This window comes from Sabethes cyaneus, chromosome 2 (genome assembly GCF_943734655.1).
Source record: "Sabethes cyaneus chromosome 2, idSabCyanKW18_F2, whole genome shotgun sequence".
Classification (NCBI taxonomy): Eukaryota; Metazoa; Arthropoda; class Insecta; order Diptera; family Culicidae; genus Sabethes; species Sabethes cyaneus.
The window spans coordinates 181,112,256-181,134,982 of NC_071354.1; the positions used below are offsets into that span (position 1 = coordinate 181,112,256).

General features: G+C 38.2%; 2 protein-coding genes across 2 annotated transcripts in view; one reads left to right on the forward strand and one right to left on the reverse strand.

Moving 5' to 3' along the window:
- Nucleotides 1–22,727, forward strand: part of LOC128736412 (fringe glycosyltransferase) — a 265,753-nt gene that overhangs the window by 53,477 nt on the left and 189,549 nt on the right. The gene's annotated exons all lie outside the window — the stretch shown is intronic.
- On the reverse strand, nt 581–2,611 carry LOC128734537 (brachyurin-like). The gene is made up of 2 exons (XM_053828787.1): nt 1,642–2,611; nt 581–1,582 (listed from the first exon to the last, which is right to left on the reverse strand). The coding sequence occupies exons 1-2, from the start codon at nt 2,360–2,362 to the stop codon at nt 1,311–1,313; spliced, it is 993 nt and encodes a 330-aa protein (XP_053684762.1). The 5' UTR covers nt 2,363–2,611; the 3' UTR covers nt 581–1,310.

Genomic DNA, 22,727 nt, shown 5'->3' on the forward strand with positions numbered 1-22,727 from the left:
GGTCTTGGTCTTGGTCTTGGTCTTGGTCTTGGTCTTGGTCTTGGTCTTGGTCTTGGTCTTGGTCTTGGTCTTGGTCTTGGTCTTGGTCTTGGTCTTGGTCTTGGTCTTGGTCTTGGTCTTGGTCTTGGTCTTGGTCTTGGTCTTGGTCTTGGTCTTGGTCTTGGTCTTGGTCTTGGTCTTGGTCTTGGTCTTGGTCTTGGTCTTGGTCTTGGTCTTGGTCTTGGTCTTGGTCTTGGTCTTGGTCTTGGTCTTGGTCTTGGTCTTGGTCTTGGTCTTGGTCTTGGTCTTGGTCTTGGTCTTGGTCTTGGTCTTGGTCTTGGTCTTGGTCTTGGTCTTGGTCTTGATCTTGATCTTGATCTTGACGTTGATAGATGACAAAGAGAAAGTTTTCCGACATTTTGACGTAGGACTACGTCTTACGGCTAGGTTTGGGATAGAGTGTCATTCCAAAAAATCAAAAAATTCAAGCGTCATGAAAAATGAAAGATTTTTAACGCTAATAGCTCTGCCAATTATGAATGGATTTTAATAGTTTGAATACCAATCGATTTATAATAGATGAAGCACTTATGTAGTTTTTATTACAAATTGTATTTTCAAAATTATCGAAATGTTTCATGGCCAAATTTCCCCAAACATTTTCTTCGTGATTACCTTGTTTCATAAGCAGGGAAGACAGTAAATACATCATCTGTTTAGTGTGGTTTCCTTTTACAAAAAAAAATTACAAACTGTATTGATGTGAGGCTCAATAATAAAAGTTTTCTACGGTATAGTTGCTACAAAACTTCCTACTATAGTTATATAAAACTTCCAACTAACTGCTACAACTCAACTTATTGTTTCAAAACTGAATCACTTAATCTCATACAGAAACTGCAACAATAAATTGTTACTCTAAATAACAAAACAAAATCCCCTTTTAATCCAAATACTCCGTTTCGTTTTCGACCGCCTACCCACGCCGCTGAAGCGAAACAAACGAACCCACCGACACGGAAGCAAGCAACCAGAGAGGTGGCAGGCAAATGGGGTGGGTAATGCGGCGAAAAAAAAACAAAAATGAAAAATTGAAATGAAAAGAATGCTAAAGCGGATAAATAACAATAATTTGCTTTAAATCTTGCCTTTTTCATCCAAAATGGGTGTAATCAAAATATTGTTGCACAATCGCCGCCCCTCTCCCTCAAGCTCTGCGTTGTTGAAGTAAAGTCGAAGCGATTGCCTTGGCTCGCACATTGTTCTCCACAAATACCTACATATACACACACACATTTTGGAGCTCCAGATTATATCGCTTTGCCTTTCCACTACCAAGGCCGGTGTTGCTGCTGCTGCTGCTGCTGCTGCTGCTGCACTCGAGAAACGGGAGGCCTGATCGAATCGTTCCAACGAGCAATCGTTTCCTCGATCCAGGGTATAAAATGAGCCACATTGACCAATCCGAAGTACTGCTCGGTATTGCAACCTCCGGTTGCCCCGTAAACCCGCTCGGTGAAGGAAATTATTCCACGTAACGTCCAAACGCGATTGTCCTGAAAGAACATCCCTCCTCCGGCGTCTCCAAAGCAGGGGGCCGTCCCTGCAAAAGTTCCCGGGTCACTACAATCAGAACTAACAATCAAGCCAAGCAGAAATTACCATTTACCAGTCCGGCGCAGAACATTCCGTCGTATATATTCCTGGCGAAAAAATCTCGATCGCTCTTCAAGCAGTCAATATAGGAAATTATCGGAACCTCCGCGCTCTGCAATTTGTCAGAAAGTGCACCAGCTGCCCGGAAGCCCCAGCCAACGATAGTTCCTCTCACACCAACATAGTTACCAATAGATTCGGAAGAATCGGGTAAGCAAACTGGTTGAACGTAATTCGTAAAGCTAACATTTTGTTTCAGTCGCAGAACAGCTATATCGTACATTGTTTCGCCGGAAATGTACTTTTCATGAACGGAAATATTTTGCACGATGGCATCTATCTTTCGAGAGAAAGACTCAACCAGATTATGCTGACCGAGCTCCACTATTACCGCCCCTTCGGGCTTCTCTTTTGCGTGATAAACACAGGAAGCCGTAGTCAACAGGTAGCCTGCGCGGATCAGCGTTCCACCACATTTGTACTCTCGTTTGTGATTTGTTTGGTCAACATGATAAACCGCCGCATGCCAGGGCCAATTTCCTGGAAAGGTTTCTTGCCCACCAACGATCAAGCCACGTCTCTTTATCTTCCGAAGTCCACATTTTATCCTCGGTGTCAGCTTTTTAGTTCTACTTAGGGACAACACTTGCTGTTCTGAATCAACTACTACCACTACTAACGATAGTAGCATCGTCACCGCTACCATACAAGCAAAATCGAGCTTCATCACGCCACAAAGGATCAACTTCAACTACATACGCTGGGTGAAATTTTCAATGTGCATAGTCCGGTCTGAAAATGATAACACTCCGCCTAGGTCAAGCCAGAGTGTGACCCGAACGACGTAAGATTACGTACCCGCGCGTCTCAAAATCCGCACTGATTTGCAATTCAATAAGCGAGAGGAAGCTCGTTAGTTTCAGTAGTTAAAACTGAAACAACTTAACCGCACGAGACCGACCGACCACACACACGGTTTGAGTACACAGTTTTATCGATGGAAAATTATCCCAATGCAAACGAAGCCATAATGTCCAGTCATCGGAATCGGCAGCCAGAGCCAGAGCCTGAACGCTGGAGCTGGCGAAATGTGCGCTGATCAGGCATCATCACAGTCCGGACGACGAAGAAAAACAAACCACAGCCAGACACAGGAATCCCATCAGAGCCGTCAGTGCACCTATCGATTCCAGTGAACATAAACATAAAACTCTGGGGACGGCTCAGCTTAGCGCACGGCGAGCCAGTTCATCGCCCACCCTGACCTTCCCCCGTCAAACATTGCGGGTTCACTCGACGGACAGTCAGCAGCCGGTAGGTATGGTCGGTGATTCCGGCCAACTGATTGACTCACTTATTCTTCCCGCAAAGATGCGGAACAATAAAATCAGTATAAAGTGTAGCATGCAGAGTAGAGTTCGCTGAGGCAACAGATGAGCGAATATTCACCACAACATACCGACCGCCAGCCCACCAGCCCGCCCGCCCGGTCAGTCGGTAGGTGAATAAAATCATCGTGATAAAGAGCAACCGAATGGATCTATATGGGAGCCGTCAAAAGGATTAGAACCGTGAAAAGTTGTTTACGAATCAACGCTGCATGTTGTACGTTTTATACAAGGGGTGTTATGAGTAAATTTTGAACTTCTAAGCAAGTTTGTTGGGAACAATTGTTGCAAGAACTTGTTTCTTATAACTACCCGTCTCAATAGATTTTAATAAAAATTGAATATTGTTTTTCTACATCTTTGATGCCTTATTCAGATAAATAATGCACTTTAGTTGAAGCGATTAAAGTTAGTTGGTAGCCGCCAAGTCTGGTGAATATGGCAGGGGAGGTAAAACTTCCTCAAACTCGTGCCAATTTGCATATTCCGGCAAGTTTTTTGTCAAAACCTGTAGCAAACGAATAAATTGTGGCTGGTACAGCTCACTTGTAATGGTTTAACATGACCTTAACAGTTCCTAATTCCGTCTTTCCTATCTCACGAAGTACAAAACATTCATTTGATTATTCCATGCAAAAATGAACTTTTTGTAACGTGCGAGGTGCATTTGAGTCGTCCTCCAGCATATCTTGGCTCCAGTTCGTGTTTTGCCTAATTTTCCACCTTTTACTACGCATGCAACTTTCAAGAAATGGCTCTTTTTCGCGGGCTCACATTGCGTTTTGCACAAGTCACTTCACTGAAGAGGATCTACAATTCTTAATCTTTTCAGTTTTTTTTTCTTATTATCATGGCTTGTTTTGTTCTCTAGTCTAGATGTCAAAAACGCCGAACACACTAAATAGATTGATAATAGTTGTGGATAGAGCACTGTCAGTATAAACTTTCATCAACAGACGAAACCTTTCAGCAAAAGTTCTCAAAGCAAAATTTTCCTCAAACATATGCGTGCATAAAGTAAACAAATTGATTTTGTACCTTTGACAGCTAACGTCAATCGTAGAACAACAAAAACAGAAAAAATGCAAAAATATAAAACGCAAAAAAGAAAATCGGAAATAATAAATAGAAACCAGAAAACTTAAAACTAGAAACTGAATACTAACAGGAAGCAGAAAATTAAAATAAGAAATTGGAAACCGGACACTGCACGCAGAAAAATAACTTGTAAATGCAAAAGTATTTTGTATAAATACAACAAAAATATTGCAGATTCAGGACTTACACAGATATGTTTTTGATTCTTTGTTATGATAGCTTTGTTAGTCCATTGCAAATCATTTTCAAAGTTTTTGTCAATCACCCCCCCCCCCCCCCCTTGGAAATTGGCTTGAAAAATCTGAGGGTAAAAAAATAATTTGTAGGATATGAGTAAATTTTTTTTATAAATCAATTGTCTGTGGGCTCTACAGCCTGAAAAACTCGAAAAATAAGTGTACGAGTTGAGTTCACGATCCCAGCACGAAATAGAAATGGAAGTTCAAACAGTGAAATTTGCAAAACTTGGCCAAAAAAATTTTCTTTCGTTTTTGTCTCTTTGTTCGTAGATTTTTGCATGAAAAATAACAACGTATTTATTAAAAGCAAGAATAGATTTGGTTTTCACGTTTAAACTTTGAGTGAAAATGCCTAAAATCCATATTTCTTTTGCTCGATTGAAAATTCTCTTTGTTTTTTTATCGCCCCTCCCCCCTTCAGTAGCCCAACACCGGAGGGACAAAATTTTTTTTAAATATTTGTAATGGCCTTACTGGAAGCTAATAATGAAAACTGAAAACTGATTACGGAAAACAACACATTAAAAACTGTAAACGAGACAACCAAAAGAATAATCAGAAAACAGAGAACTGGAAACTAAAAACTGAAAAAACTCCCCTCACTAAGAGGAGGGACTCTAATACATATCTGTACCTATAAAAATGGATTTCTGTCTGCCCATATGTTCCTTATAGAATCGAAAACTACTGAACCGATCGGCGTGAAAATTTGCATGTAGAGGTTTTTGGGGCCGAAAAAGGTTCTTATAATGGTTAGAGACCCCTTTCCCCACTAAGAGGGGGGGCTCCCATACAAACGAAACACAAATTTCTGTCTGTCTGTCCGTATGGTCCTTATAGAATCGAAAACTACTGAACCGATCGGCGTGAAAATTTTCATGTAGGGGTTTTTGGGGTCAGGGAAGGTTCTTATGATGGTTAGAGACCCCTCCCCCGACTAAGAGGAGGGGATCCCATATGAATCTATACCTATAAAAATGGATTTCTGTCTGTCTGCCCGTATGTTCCTTATAGAATCGAAAACTACTTAACCGATCGGCGTGAAAATTTTCATGTAGGGGCTTTTAGGGCCGGGGAAGGGTCTTATTATGGTTAGAGACCTCTCCCCTACTAAGAGGGGGGCTCCCATACAAATGAAATACAAATTTCCTAATAACTCGAGAACTAATCAAGCAAATGGAACCAAATTCGGCATGTGAGGGTTTTTGGAGGCAAGCATTTTTTCTATGGTGAATTAGGACCCCTCCCCACTTTAGGAAGGGGGGGGGGGGTCCTATACAAATGAAATACATATTTCCTCATATCTCGAGAACTAATCAATCAAATGGAATCAAATTTGGCATGTGGGGGTTTTTGGAGGCAAGAATTTTTCTATGATGAATTGGGACTCCTTGCCATTTTAGGAGGGGTGGCTCCCATACAAATGAAATAGAAATTTTCTCATAACTCTAGAACTAATCAAGCAAATGGGACCAAATTTGGCATGTGGGGGGTTTTGGAGCCAGAATTTTTTTTATGATGGTTTAGCCCCTCACCCCTGTGGTGGTAGGGGGATAAGGACTCATACAAATAAAACAAAAATTTTTGCGTAACTAATCGAACTCGAGAAATTTTAAACTCTTCCATAAAACTGTCAATAACAAGACCAGCAAAAACTATCAATAGTAACACTATAGATAATTCAGGGCGAGACGGCCGCCGGCCACTGCGGAGGCAGCCTCCCCCTCCCCCCGCAGAGAAGAATGAAGAATGCAGTATGAAGAATGAAGAATGAAGAATGAAGAATGAAGAATGAACAATGAAGAATGAAGAATGATGAATGAAGAATGAAGAATGAAGAATGAAGAATGAAGAATGAAGAATGAAGAATGAAGAATGAAGAATGAAGAATGAAGAATGAAGAATGAAGAATGAAGAATGAAGAATGAAGAATGAAGAATGAAGAATGAAGAATGAAGAATGAAGAATGAAGAGTGAAGAATGAAGAACGAAGAATGAAGAATGATGAATGAAGAATGAAGAATGAAGAATGAAGAATGAAGAATGAAGAATGAAGAATGAAGAATGAAGAATGAAGAATGAAGAATGAAGAATGAAGAATGAAGAATGAAGAATGAAGAATGAAGAATGAAGAATGAAGAATGAAGAATGAAGAATGAAGAATGAAGAATGAAGAATGAAGAATGAAGAATGAAGAATGAAGAATGAAGAATGAAGAATGAAGAATGAAGAATGAAGAATGAAGAATGAAGAATGAAGAATGAAGAATGAAGAATGAAGAATGAGGAATGAAGAATGAAGAATGAAGAATGAAGAATGAAGAATGAAGAATGAAGAATGAAGAATGAAGAATGAAGAATGAAGAATGAAGAATGAAGAATGAAGAATGAAGAATGAAGAATGAAGAATGAAGAATGAAGAATGAAGAATGAGGAATGAGGAATGAGGAATGAAGAATGAAGAATGAAGAATGTAGAATGCAGAATGAAGAATGAAAAATGAAAAATGAAAAATGAAAAATGAAAAATGAAAAATGAAAAATGAAAAATGAAAAATGAAAAATGAAAAATGAAAAATGAAAAATGAAAAATGAAAAATGAAAAATGAAAAATGAAAAATGAAAAATGAAAAATGAAAAATGAAAAATGAAAAATGAAAAATGAAAAATGAAAAATGAAAAATGAAAAATGAAAAATGAAAAATGAAAAATGAAAAATGAAAAATGAAAAATGAAAAATGAAAAATGAAAAATGAAAAATGAAAAATGAAAAATGAAAAATGAAAAATGAAAAATGAAAAATGAAAAATGAAAAATGAAAAATGAAAAATGAAAAATGAAAAATGAAAAATGAAAAATGAAAAATGAAAAATGAAAAATGAAAAATGAAAAATGAAAAATGAAAAATGAAAAATGAAAAATGAAAAATGAAAAATGAAAAATGAAAAATGAAAAATGAAAAATGAAAAATGAAAAATGAAAAATGAAAAATGAAAAATGAAAAATGAAAAATGAAAAATGAAAAATGAAAAATGAAAAATGAAAAATGAAAAATGAAAAATGAAAAATGAAAAATGAAAAATGAAAAATGAAAAATGAAAAATGAAAAATGAAAAATGAAAAATGAAAAATGAAAAATGAAAAATGAAAAATGAAAAATGAAAAATGAAAAATGAAGAATGAAGAATGAGAAATGTAGAATGAAGAATGAAGAAGGAAGAAGGAAGAAGAAAGAAGGTAGAATGAAGAATGTAGAATGTAGAATGAACAATAAAGACTGAATCAAAAAGTAAAAACAGAAAAATAAAAAATAAACAGATCAGAAACGTCAGAAAATGCAAACTTAAAGATGAAAATCAAAACAGAAAACTGACTGAAAAATGAAAACTGAAAACAGAACAAGAAAACCAGAAAAAAGGAAACGGTAATCAAAAAGCAACATCAAAGTGTATGAAAAGAAATTCTGAAGAAGATAAATAAAACTTGATCCAGTCTATCAGCCCCGAGTACATCACTGAAGTTTAGTATTTATTAACATTGACAGTTAACAGCTGTTGCTTATGTGTATGTATGGCAACACAGTCAATGAATCACTCAACAGATAAATTTAGATCTACTTTTAATTTGGTTGTGTGAATTTGTTCGAGTCCAACTGTTAACTTTTGGCTTGTGCAACCATTTAGCTAGAGCATCATCCCACCGAACGGCATTATCTGCTTCGTCCATGTTTTTCTGCACTCAGTAGGTGGACGTTCAGGCGGGAATCTTTTCCGGGTCCACTGGACCTCTTAGCAGTGATCCAACCGTCCAGCGCAGCGCAGCGGTGTAATGGTAAAACAGAAGTGAACAGAAAGCGCACTCTGCTGGTTGGGGCACGTTCTTCCCTGTCACTGTCCGGCCGGGACGATTGTGTTTTATGTATTATTTATATTTCATTAATATTTATCTCACACCGGTTGGTGATATTTGCTGCAGATGAGCGAGCTGCTGGGAGCAGTTGTAGCCGTCGTTGGTGTCGCCAGCTCGTAGAAAAAGGTAACAGTTGCACACGGTTACTGCGGTTGCAGGCGTTGGATTGCACAGTTATTGAACAGTAATTATTAGTAGACAATGGTAAGGCGATTGTCTAACTCAAAGGTTAAAATACATTGTACCGTTTTTAATTCGCAAGTCTTTATAATTCTAGGCCACACTAGATTTGAAAAAAAAATTTGTCAGAACTAAAAATCTAACCGAATCGTACCCAAAGGAGTGATGTTCAACCGTGTCATCCAAGGCAAATCGCAACGAAACGGCCAACACAGCAGAGAAACAAAATTGAGAACGACCACAAGTGGTCCATCCCGCCTGTAGAAGCTAAGCCAGCTTCCTCAGGGTTTTCCGCACCCCGTCGTTGTCCATGCTCCAGCTCCAGCCAGTAGGAGTGGGAGTATTGCGATTGTCTGCAAACTCCAGCGGCGATTGTGGTGTGTTCGGTGCAGGTCGTAAAGCACCCGTCGTCGTCAGGGGCAAAAAAAAAAGCACAGAGAGGACGGTTCTGTTTATTTATGGTACGGTAGGAACTCCCCCAAATCAGCACTTTTTCCAGACACAGAATAGTTAACGAATGAATCCCATGAATGACCGAAGCTTGTGCTGACGTGCTTGCCACACACTTTACCTGCGTTACACTACGGAACAAACGGGCACTTGAGAGCTTAACAATGTGTAATTAAAATAAATATAATGATTGACAAATCGGTAAGCTGATGGAAGTAAACAAAGGTAGTGGCTGCTGCCGTCTTTGAGGAGAGAAATCTCCGATTTTTATTGTTTTCAAAAAGAAATTTTCTCTGCAGTATACTGAACAGTCAGTCGAAAGCCACTCCAGCTGAATGAGTCTGTGCCAGGTACCCATCATCGCCCGCGACGACGGTGAAGCCAAGCCAAGTAAAGAAATAAAAAAAAATACATAAATTTTGTACGCTCATAAAGTGCGCTTAGTGCTGTTGGCTGAAATCACATAAAATCAAAGAGAACGCTGTTCGGACGCCAGCCCCGAACGATGATGCGCTTTTTAGTGCATCGGCAAGCACGTGCTCGCAAGAAGTTGCCCGGAACGTGCTCGGGAATTATAATGTTTCGATGGGAAAACTAATTTGCTCTGGAATAAAGGATTACTGTGTTAGATTCGTTTTTGCTTGCTGCAAAAAAGGGACGACTAGGGGCGACTATAATGGCTACCAGGCGACCATCATCAAACGAAGTTGAAATTAGCAGCTATAAGACACTAACTAAAACTGATATCCCGAAAAAAATGAACTCCTCTACTGTTGCACTTCTAGACATGTTGCAATTGGAAAATGTTACTGGTGTCATGGATCTCCCGTAGTCTGGGTTGGATAACGTTAACCTGTTCCTTGGAAGAAAAATACCGCAGAGCATGTCTTATTATTTCAGTATGTCAGCCATATCAACGAACAACGACAGCAGCAGCAGAAGCAAAAGACATTAGCAATGTAGTCAATTGTTTTAACATCTCTCATCTGTCACCGGTTTGTTAAGTATAAAGAAAGAAAAACAGGCGGTGAACCCGGTTTGTTCCTGATGGGAAATGAAACAAACAAAAAATCGGAACTATCATACAAGGGCCACTTATAAATGTTTATCACGTTTCATTCGAAAACGTTGCAGTTTGCCAAGAGATGACACAAAAAAGAGTACCAGTTAAAACGGGTTGACGGAAGCAGAACATGTTCTGCGGTGTTGGCTCCCGTTCCCAGAACTTTGGGGCTTGGTAATGGGCACGTTCAGCTTTCACCTCCACGCAAAGTACGGTAGCCGCAAGTAGGCGGAGCATTTTGACAGAAGCGAATCGTCTTGTTTGCTCATCTAGAAGTTGACACCCGACCGAATGAACACTACCGGCCGACCGAGCAGACCGAGCACGAGTGCTGTGTAAACAAATCAAGATACATAACTGACTGTCTGCTTGCCCGTTGCTATAGCCGAAGGCTACTCCCGGTTGTCATTCGGGTTTATGTTTATTCATAAAGCTGTAAATCTTCAATCAAAAATAAATTTGCAACCTGATGGCTGGCCCCTTGAATGTGCGGGTGCAAACAAACGGAAAGCTCAAAAGAGAGCAATGCGGGTACACTCATTAGGGTTGACTCTGTTTGCTGGGTCTGCATTTCTTGGAACTCTCTCAACTTGGCTGGCGACTGGCGCGGCAGTACGGTGGTTGAGGAACCTAGATTTTGAGCTGTAGATTGGCTGCGGTTGAATTTGCATATCGACCGTTTGGGAAGCGAAGTAAAGGGCCGGGTGGAACAGCCGCATAACGCCCAAACAAAAACAAAAATATTTGAACAAACATTCATTCCTCTCGTTTGCCCTCGGGGAGAAATGTCGTGTGGGTGGTACTTTGGTCAGCGTACTTACTTGCTTGCTCGAACGAAGTAGGTACGAAGATGTTGATTCCGTTTGGTAGCCGTGTGGCGCGATGACTGTTGAACGGCGAAAAGGTACACAACCGGACGGGATACGTATTAGTTCGGCGTGGAAAGGATGTTTCCAATCTGGTTCATTGGTAGGTAGATGAAGTGGAGTATTGAAAGAGCATAAAGTTGTGCTGTGCAGTTGGAACATGCCTGCGGCAGAAGTTTTGTTTGAGTCGACGCTGAGTGTATAAGAACTTAGCAGTTGATGCTAAAGGGATACAGGAAATAAGCAAGAAAGTTTTTCTGAACAGTTTTCTATCACTCGAAGACTGTACTTGACACAGGTTTGAGGTCATCAGCGTATAATAGTTTAAGAGATGTCAATTTTCCACAAAGATCGTTGATGAATAGAACGAACAGCAACGGTTCCAAGGCACTGCCTTGAGGAACACCAGACTGAATCTGGAACGAAGTAGAGCACGTTCACCAAATCTCACCGTTGAGCTGCGCCCCGTCAGATACGACAGTCTTCTATACTTCTCAACCAACTGTATATGGGAACCTTGTTAAATGGGTCGATTTATTGGCGTTTTTTCGATATTTTTCACAATAGTCGATTCTCTGGAAAAAAATCCCCAAAATTCTCCACGGTACGCGAAAATTTCCAAACAAAGTAAGAAAACAATACTGCAATTCATAGAAAATTTTTCTAAATATGTTGTTCTTGTTCGTTATTTCACACGTTTTGAGTGACAAAAATTTCACGATAGTCTTTATGGTTATTCCTGAGTTATGACCGAAGAACAAACAATTAACGGCGGCACATGGCCACCTTGCCACCTTTGAGCTTTTGAAAGCATACCACTAACAAGTCGTTTTCATTGGAAATCCAACGACTAATCTGTCCTAAATAAGTGTGTTAATCACTTCAAACTATTGTACGATGAATGCTTTCCATAGTTAACGCTTATGCAATTAACCACCGAAACTCAAACCGAAACCAATTTAGTTAGCTAAGCCGCCCAAGTTGGCGGTTGGCGGGAAATAGCCCACAAAGACAATGGTTATCGCGACATTAAATCGATTGCGCAGCAAGCAGCAGCACAGCTGCTGCTCACAATTAGCTTTATTGACTTTAGTTTCTTTACGGCTTCTCAAAAGCAATTCGACGGCGTTTTTTTCGTGTTACTCTTAAGAAATGACTCATTAGCGAGTGAATAACTGTAATCTGGATCAAATGGCGCCCGCTGCCACTGTCAGTCAGTCAGTTAGCCAGTCCGTGCTTCACTCACATCGCATCGCATCGGTTTGAGCTGGCCTGCGTCACATGAATTAATTATTCACAACTTCTTTCCAAGAAATTTGCCGCGATCATCGTCAGTGTCTACCATAGATAACGGGCGTGCGATGCTTCTGTGTTTATCCTCTGTCTCGCTCTGTCTCGTCCGTCAATGATTGGCCTTGTGCCATATGTCAGCCAGTCAGGGGAATCGAGCGATCGATTTGACGCAGCATGCGCTCCTTTATTCTTCGCCACTAACCAGTAGCGATATCAAATTTCAATTAAATGCGAGCCGATTGATGTGCGCGCTGGAATCGGAATGTTTCCCGTCAAGCAACGCTCTCGTCAGCTCCCGTCGGCAAGAGGAAAAGTGTTCACGGGAAGGGAAGAGGGGAAAATTTTCCCAGCTTGGCAACTACAACGTGAAAGACGACGACGCGAACAGAATTAAATTAACATTTCCCACGATCTTGTTTATAATTACTTGTTTTACCCGGTTCTGGACGGCGAACGAGTAACTCTACCAGGCAACCGGTACTACCGCAGTCGAGGCTTAGAAAAGTCAAGTAACAATTTTCCTCTTCAGCCAGTAGACGACGCAGGGCACAAAACTGCAGCAGGCGGGGAGTAGTGGAGAGCAAAAAAATGAGACTTATTGCTCTGCGCTTATATATGGCAGCAGATGATACCGACCGACGACGGAAGAAAAAAAAACATTTCAAGAAAAATGAAGACACGGGTGCTGACGACAGAGACAGCTTTGGCGAAGAATTCGCCTGCTCATCATCAAAACGTCACCAGCGTTTTAATTGTTGGGAAAAATGGACAAGCGACTACAGTGGCTCTTCCGGTCCCAACATCGAGCAAGTGTGAGCAAAATAAAATATAGACTTGAAATAGTCACATAAGTGATTGAGTAACGGCGTTATTAAATAACAACAGAGGCGTTTCGAGGTTCCCTTCGGAATTACCGAAACTAAGCATAAGTTTTTCTTTGCACAAATTGCATTGAGCACAAAGAAAGTGTATTGAGTATTTATCTCGCAACATGCAACATGATATCTATTAAAATTTATTAACTATAATCATTAGTATGTTTGCTTCTAAAACGTGCGAGGTTTAAGAACAAAAGGTTTAAGTCGTGTCTCTGTATTGGTGAGACACTGAAAAAAAACGAGTCAAAATCGTTAATATGCAGCTGGTGTGCGTGTGACATTGGCCTTTTAAGAACTTGTTTTGGTCTGGAAATTGTCAAGTGATTGAGAGGATGGCTGATCTTTTTCTCCAAATTAATTTATTTATCGCGAAAATTCCGAACGCTTTGGTTAAAAACTCCAGCCTTCGGAGTTTCATTATTTTCTTTTTATTTTATATAGAAGACGGGAAATGTCCCCAGTCTGCACCCATCCGCGGACGTTGACTTGGATTTGAAATTAGCATAAGCATAAGCATACCCAGCCAACACCAACTCGTATATCAATGTACGAAAATTATCGTAAATATCTCTTAACAAATTCGGATTCGTAAATAAAGCCTAATAAAGCGCGCACAACTTGATATTCTATCGTATATAATGCTTCTAGCTGACAAACATACGATTTTCAGCACAAAGTTGTATAGTTGCATGTAGAAGGTCGCGCTTAATCGGATCTTAACGTATTGAAATATGTAAGTGTATCGCTCAAAATTATTCCTCAGTGCATATATCGCCTCCAAAATGGTACGGATAAGCGGCTTTTGCGTGTCGAATATGATTTTGACGGATACATATCAGTACGTAACTCTTGTTTGCAATATAATTATATATATGAAAAGGCTGACCGCCCGTGTGATACTACTCCGTTATTGACCAGGACCGATTAAATTGCAAAATGATGGCTGCAAAAAGCATACTTGGGACAGCACGCTATTCCTCATTGTGCAACCTTATCAGGTCCCTGCATGCTGACCTGAGCAGGAGCGAAGAGCAAAATAATATAAAACCAATATCAAACTGTGTTATAATGCTATATTCTGTTATTGAATAGATATGGAGATACATTGACAACACATTTTGTTATTGAGTAGATATCTAAAACAGTGATTGTAAGAAGAGTTTAATGACTGATTTTGTTATCATATCATATTATGACCTTAAAATGGCATTCAATATATTTCATAAAATTTTATTTCATTGATTAAAGAGATTTTAGATTATAAATATTTTATAAAATGATTTTTAATATCTCATATGCTACTGCATTTGTTATTCAATGCTTTAAAATATGTTATTTCAAACTCTGAATACAGTCATGTTATTGCTTTGTTATTCAAATAACACAAGTAGTTATTCTTTTGGTCTTAAAGGAGCAAAATTTTGATATTATTTTTTGTTATTTTACCAACTATGTCAGCCAAAACAAGACAAAATTTTGATATGAGTTATTCGATTTCCATAACACATTTTGATATTATTTTGCTGTTCGCTCCTGCTCGGGGATCAATACTGATGCCGGCCACGTCCGAATGCGGGGCCTGGTGGGATGGGAAGGAATGTTAGTCCAATACTTGTTGCTACTATAGACCAGGGAATCCTCTGCATCTTCACAAGTATTTCGGGAAAGAAATTGTTGTTAGTAGATGGGGGGATCTAGATGGATAATGTAAGTATGTAAACACCAGTTATATGAGACTAACCTGGATATTCGAAAGTTTTCTTGTAAAGCCAGTAGGGTAACCAACGTATTTTGGACCCCATCAGCAGCTGTACGTAATTTGGACACTTACAGCAAAATCAAATGGAAGTATCCAAATTATGTACAGCTGCTGATGGGGTCCACAATAGGTTGGTTACCCTAATTACGAAAATTAAGATAAGATACTTTAATACAATGCCAATGGTGCTGATATACAACCATAATTTAATTTATATCGAAAAATACTATGCACATGCGAGACTTACGGCCCAAAAACTACCTACGTGACAACTTGAACTTATTATATCTGAAAACAAAAATCAGGAATAATGAAACGAGCCAATATAGTCCCTAAGTTGATAAGCCTTTTCTCTTACCAACGCTAATATGCAGAGATTTAGCGCCCTACACGCTTACGTTGACTTGAATTTGAAATTAAACTTAAACTAGGACTTTTTAACTAGATTAGAAATTTGGGTTTGTGTTTGATTTCGAACCTGAACTAGCACTTGACGTTTTAGTGAAAATAGGACTCAATATTGAAGTGAAAATTGGACTTGAAATTGGTATTTAATTAGACATGGAATTGGACTTTGAGTCGGACATTAATTGGAATTAATTTTGATTTGAAATTGTACTTGATATCCGATGTGAAATTGGGTTTGAAATCTCACCTGAAATTACACATGACATTGCACTTGAAAATGTCAAAGTTGAAAATGAAATTGAAATTCTACAATGAATTGAACGTAAAAGAGGTGTTAAGATGGACGAGAAATTGGACTCAAAATTCATCTTGGAATTGGCTTTGAAATGGGACATCAAATTCAATTTGAAATAAGACCTCAATTGGATTTCGAATTAGACTTAAAATTCTACTTCAGGTTAGACTTGATGTGAGATTACAAATCGGAGTTTAAATTGGAATTAAATTAGACATAGAAATGGACATTATATTCGAATTAAAATTGCTTTTAAATTAGATATTTATTTAGACATTAAATTGGGCTTGAAATTGGACTTACAATCGAAGGCAAAATTGAAATTATCTTAAACATGAAGTTGGCTTTAAAATGGATCATTGAATTTGGACCTGAATTGGACTTCAAATTACATTGAAATAAGACTTTAAATTGTAAAAAAATTGACATTAAATTGCACTTGAAATTGGACCTGAAATCGTAGCTAAAGTTGGAATTCAATCGAACTTGAAATTAGTTGACATGAGATAATCAATTAGAGGTGAAATTAAACTTAAATTGAATTTGAAATTGGCCTTGGAAGTGAGCGTAAAATAAGTTTGAAATTGGACTTTGAATGAAACATGAATTTAGACCTCAATTGGACTTGAAATCAGAGGTGCAAGTGAATTAAATTAAGTCTGAAATGAGACATAAATTGGGATATTAAATTAGACTTGGAATTGAGCTTAAAATGGCACATTAAATTCGACATGAAATTGCACTTGAAATTGGATTTATATTGGACTTGAGATCGGAGATGAATTTGGAATTATATTGGCTATGTTTTGTCGACTGTGAAATTCACTATTTTATTTTTATCGGCTGTCAGTCTTAATAAATCAGAACAGATTTTGTACTTTCTCCGACGTTTCGACTATATTTTGTAGTCTTTATCAAGGATTTCTACGATACATTGGGTGTTAAATTTGTTACAAATTTTGCTAATTTTTAATTTTATACGTACACTACTGTCTGTCCTTTATCAATTGTCTTTGTTTAGTTAAATTAACATGTCCTAAGTTATTTTTATTGCACATCTGTTTTCCTGTCTGTTAAATTAAATTGTCACGATTTGGTTTTTCTTTGCACTGTCGGTCTAACGTCCACTTATTGTACCTGGTATTTTATGTTTGAATATCTGGCTATAGTGCTATGGTACAGGGGTGTTGGTGGGTTTAAGAGAAGCTAATAATTCTGAGTATGTATGGTTGAGGCCTTCTACGTCGATACGCTTGTTGATGGAGTTGCGAGAATTTGAGTATAGGTAGTGCATATTTTTTGTAACTGTGATCGATAATTTTAGTATTGGTAAGATCAAATCTGTAGTCTTGGTCTACGCAATGGGCTATCAGCGCAGTTTTTTCTCTGAGAGAAACAATCTGGTGGTCGCTTGCAGAGAGTCCGTTGCTCAGTAGTTTATCCAGCTGATTGACGGTCGTTTGATGCCCGGAGAGTCTTGTTTTCAGATGGTTAGTAGTCCTATCAATGTAAACCGACTCGCAATCGTGACATTTTATACTGTAGATCACAAAATTTGTAACAAATCTAACACCCAATGTATCGTAAGAAATCCTTGATAAAGACTACAAAATATAGTCGAAACGTCGGAGAAAGTACAAAATCTGTTCTGATTTATTAAGACTGACAGTCGATAAAAATAAAATAGTAAAAAATTTGGAATTATATCAGACAAGAAATGGGCTTCAAAATAGGACAATGATATCGGATCTCAATTGGATCCAATTTCATTATCCCATTTTAAAGCCAATTCTTTGTCTGATATAATTCCAATATCATCTCCAATCTCAAATCCAATAGAGGTCCAATTTCATGTCGAATTTAGTGTCCCATTTTAAGCTCAATTTCAAATCCAACTGCGTTTGAGATAAGATCTGAAATCGCAGCTAAAATTGAAATTTAATTGGATTTGAAATTGGTTAAAATGCGATTATCAAACGTACATGAAATTGGACTTAAACTGGATTTGAGATCGGAGGTCAAATTGGAATTAAATTTGAAAGTGGCTTCGATTGAACATGAAATTGTATAATTTCAATTGGACTTAAAATTGCATTTGAAATTGACTTTAAAATGTGACAATGAAATTGGGCCTGGATGGGACTTCAAATCAGACTTAAAATTTCATTTCAGTTGGAGAGTTGGATTTGAAATCGAAGGTGAAATTGGAATTGAAACCTAAGTCGAAACATTAAATTTGACTTGAAATTTGACTTGCAATCGGAGGAAAAATTGTAATCATATTAGACATGAAATTGGTTTAAAAATGAGTCAATGAAATTGGACTTCAAATTGCTCTCGAATTTACACTACACTTGCAAAGGGGCCAATTCCATTTAAAATGAAACCTCCAATCTTAGCTAAAATTGGAACTAAATTGGACTTGAAATTGAGCTTAAAATGGGACATGAAATATGACTTGAAACTGGATCAGAAATCGTAGCTGAAATTCGAATTAAACTAGACTTGAAATTGAACTTTAAAATAGGACAATAAATTGGACTTAACTTGAACTTAAGATCGGAGGTAAAATGGGAATCGAATTAGACATGCAACCGGACCTCAACTGGGCTTTAAAATGCTCTTAAAATTTGACTTGAAATCGGAGGTAAATTTGGAATTAAATTAGACTTGACGTCTAAAGTCCCTCAATTGGGCCTTTAAATTGGATTTGAAATCAGAGGCGAAATTGGAATTCATTTCGAAACTTCAAATTCGAAATTGGACGTGAAACTGGGTTTGAAATCGGGCTTAAAATAGCACTTAAAATTGGACTTGAAATCGGAAGTGAAATTGAAATGGACTTCAAATGGGACTTAAATTAGGACATTAATTGGACAGTGAATAGCATTTAGTTTAGATATACGGCTTTTGCAGTCAACGAAAATGATTTTTAAACGATATTTGTTGTATATCCGAAGTTTCGGCCGTTGGTTTCGGTCTTTTTCAAATTAGCTAAATTAGCTTAAATCTTGGACTAAAAATGTCTTAACAATAGTCCGCAGAGCTAGTGCGCTTAACGTAAAACGATACCTATGTGAGTAAAATTACAATTTTGTATGTTACATGTTGTCAATAAAACAAATATTGGCTAGATTTCCTTTAAAAAAGGCCGAAATTGGCTTTAATGGAAAATATTAAACGAACGAAAAACCTCAGTTGGACTTCAAATTGTATTTGAAATTAGATTTGAAATTGGATCTGAAATCATAGCAACGAATGAAATTAAATTAAACTTCAAATCTAATTCAAAATAAAAGAATTTAACTTGAGGCTGGACGTGAAGTTGGACTTGAAATTGAACTTAAAATTTGGCTTGAAAACGATGGTAAAATTGGAATCAAATTAGACTTGAAATGGGACTTAAATTGCTCATGAAAGTGGACTTAAATTGAACTTGAGATCAACAATGAAATTGAATGTACAGTGAATTAAATTATATATTTAATGAGACCGCAAATTGAAATTGAAACCTTAAATTTAATTCTATGTTGGACTAGGAATTGGATATGAAATTGGTTTTGGAATTGGACCACAATTGAACATAAAGTTGCACTTGAAGTTTGACTTCAAATCGGAAGTGACATTGGAATTAAATTAGACTTGCAATGGTACTTCAATTGGGATATTATGTTGGACTTGAAATAAAAGGCTAAATTGGAATTATAATAGGCATGAACTTGACTTTAAAATAGGACATTAAAGTTGGACCGCAATTGGACTTCAAATTACATTTGAAATTAGACTTGAAATAGGATCAGGCATCGTAGCAAAAACCGGAATTAAATTACACTTGAAATGACTTGTAGCTGGACATGAAACTGGGTTTGAATTTAAACTTAAAATCGTACTTGAAAATGGACTTAAAGTGGACTTGAAATTAAAGTTAAAATTCGACTTGAGACTGAATCTATTTTTAACGCAATCAATTTGCTTATTGCAAAAATACCGGGCTATTGAATTGACAACTGCGAACTTCCCAGTTGCACTTTGAAAAATTATTTTGTTATACGATAATGCTTTGAGAGGAGGTAGAGCATGTGCCCCTGTGTACTCAGCCTGCGCACGCCAGTGGGTATCGTTTAGGTTCATTCTAAATGATAAATTTCTTTGGATCGATTAGGAATACCCGACTCTCTGAATATAAAAACCGGGGTATATTTGTAAGCTTGATGATAAACTAGGATACTCTAAAAATACTTGCCAAAATCGGGTTCCTTAGCTGGTTGAAAACCGTTGTTGATGTTAGTAATCCACCATATCAATATTATTTTTCACACGTTTGTGCTGCTTGAAGAAATGAAAACTTAAACTTAATTTCGAAACTTAATTTGTGTCCCAGGGCTCCTCAGCAGTACCGCAAGGAAGCATTCTTTGTTTACTTGTTTTCATCTTGCTCCTCAACAGATCCTGCTTCGTAGCGAAAAATTTGCATTTATCATGAGAAAAAATATTTTTTGTCAACTTTCTTTTTTGTATTGTTGAAAGAAATTGTTACGAAGATAAAAAATGAGCATTGTTTTTGCATTTGCCACTGTTTAGCCAATTTTGAACCCCTTTTGAGGAAATAACAATCTTCTTTGACAAAATTCTGGATTCATAATTCCAGAAGTTACGAGAGTTTACTTTTCAGTCCACAGTTGCAGATTGGTTGCTACACGAGGTTCCTAGAAACTGTCTTTTATTTCGCAGTCTGCCAATCGAACGAGGTGCAAAATTATTGCCCAAGAAGTTATTTGAAAACGACGATGTCAATAACGACGTCTTCGCATTTCGTCAGCAAATTCTGATGAAACTTCCTTGAGCGTTTTTTTGGTTTCAGAGTTTGCTTCTTGTGTTTTGAATATTTTCTAACGAGTCGTCTTGTTTGTTTTCAGGACATTGCAAAACTCCTGCCATTCTCGCTCGAAAGAAAGTGCCATCACTTTCTAATGAGTTTTAGAATCTGCTACCTTTGCTTTTCTGTCACTTCACCGAATTTACTGTCGATGATCAGATATTCTAGAAATCGTTTCAAGACATGCAACATGTTACCAAAAAAATTGCAAAATCAAAACGTACTTTTATTAAGAATTTATGAACGATTTCCACAAGAATGTTGGGAGTATAATCAAGCCAAAGAAATTTGTTTCGAGTTCTATATCAATGTAAAAAATATAAAATTTATTGTGTGAAAGGAATTGTTTAGTAATTTTGGAAGATTTTTTTTAATTTTCCAGAAAGAATTGATGATTCCAATTTTTGTCTACTATTTTTCGTTCATAATTCCATAAGCCTATAAATCCTCTGTAAACTGATTCAATCCGAGGCTCTTAAGCAACGAGCTACCTTTCGCGGTAGCCATACTGCTAGCAGCGATCTCATGGCGACCGTGTACTGTCTGCGAAGAGAGTATCCGGTTGATGAGCAAAACTCCAAAGTAGACCAATTTTTGAAAGCCTTTTTCCACACGATAGTTTTTCTATATTTCTTAAAAAATTTACTTACATTTGTATGAAAAATATTTGCTCTGTGATGCTTGGTTCCTGAGAGACTATTATTTAAAGTAGATAAACGTTCAGAAAACTCGTGTTTTCCGGTCATAACTCAGTAACAAGAAAAAAGTCAGCGTGAAATTTTAATCACTAAAAGTTTACGAATTAACGAACAAACAAAAAATGTTTTGAATTTTCCATGACATACATACTGAACCAGTCATTCGCTCTCCGCAGAACTACAACCACGCAACTAATAGTTCTCGCGAACGGAACAACCACCGGGACTGCCGCTGCCGCCGTTGGCCGGGTCACGGTCGCAAAACACTTCAAGCTTCAAATATCACATTTCATCTTTCCATTTTCCGCTTCCCGGATCCCGGCGATAGTTGTTCCCATTAGACTGGTTTTTGTTTATGCTCCGGCTGAACTTTGTATATCATATTCCGTACTCTGAACATACCCGACCAGGTCCCGCTCAGCCAGAAACATCTTAAAACACTCATAAAATCGCATGTGTGTAATTCTGTACCAACCCGGTTCTGGCCCGGTTGTTGCCGCCGTCTTTGGCGGGTGACATATTTCAGTTAACAAGTTCGTAAAAATTAAGCCATTATTCATCACTTTGCTTTACCATTTTCCATATGGACCGGCCGGCGGCGCGGCCTGAGCATAAGTGATATCGTTTTTGTGACTCTCGCTCCTTGTTCGGGATTCCAAAAGAGTGTAAAGTCATAACCCTTTTGCGGCCGTGCGTCTGTCCGTCCGTCCCGTCCGCTAGTACACAAATGCTAAAGTCATTAAACCACAATAGTTACTTTGGAGGGCATGTTTACAGCTCCGAAAACGACAACGATTTGCGTCGTAAACAGAGACATGGCTCAAGGCCAAAACTAACCAAACCATATTCCGTTCTCGCGGATGAGTTCTTAGGAAAGTAGTTGCTTCACATATGCGTGACAGTTTCTATCTTTTTATTTGGAGTAGATACAGGGAAGGAGTCCTCACGGAAGTGTTATCTTTTTTCACCCGACGAGGAAATCCATTTCGAATAGAGACATCAACAATCACTCGCCTGTGCGTCTATGGACAAACGTCACCCGAAGTGACACTGATGAACCTATTGCGGTGCGTACATACGCTAAGCCAACAATTTCCATATAATCCAAGTGGAGTTTAACCACACGAACGAGACGAGCTGTCATTCATTTCTAACGCTCTCGGTTTACATCTGCGCACTGTATCGATCGATGTTCCGCATGTTTACTTGACTGTAAGTCCAAAAGCGTCCTCCTCAGTCTGTGTCGGGGCGGCTCGCTGCTCTACACATCCTTAAGTGGCATCAAAAGTCGCCCAGTCAGCTTCTGGTAGACCACAAACTCGAGATGAAAAAAAAAACCTGAAATTGCTGTCGCCGCCGGACAGTAGCCCGTACTGTGCGGACAACTTGCGAAACCGATCAGAATCCAACACAGAAGAAATTCGATTATATCGGCGCGACATTCAATCAAGTTTTTCCTTCCCAGCATCGCAAACGTTGAATGATCCCATGGCTTGAGACTTGAGAAAAAATAATACCCGAACCGAATCCCAGGAGGAAAAGAGAGCGGATACAAATTAAAATTCAATTCCTTTTGCGACCGAAGACGGGATTTCTCCGCATTCAGCACCTTGCACACTTGTCACCCGATTCACCCAAAGCTGCACCGGAGAGCTGGTCAATTTTAATTCCTGTATTCCCGTCCGTAGATTGAT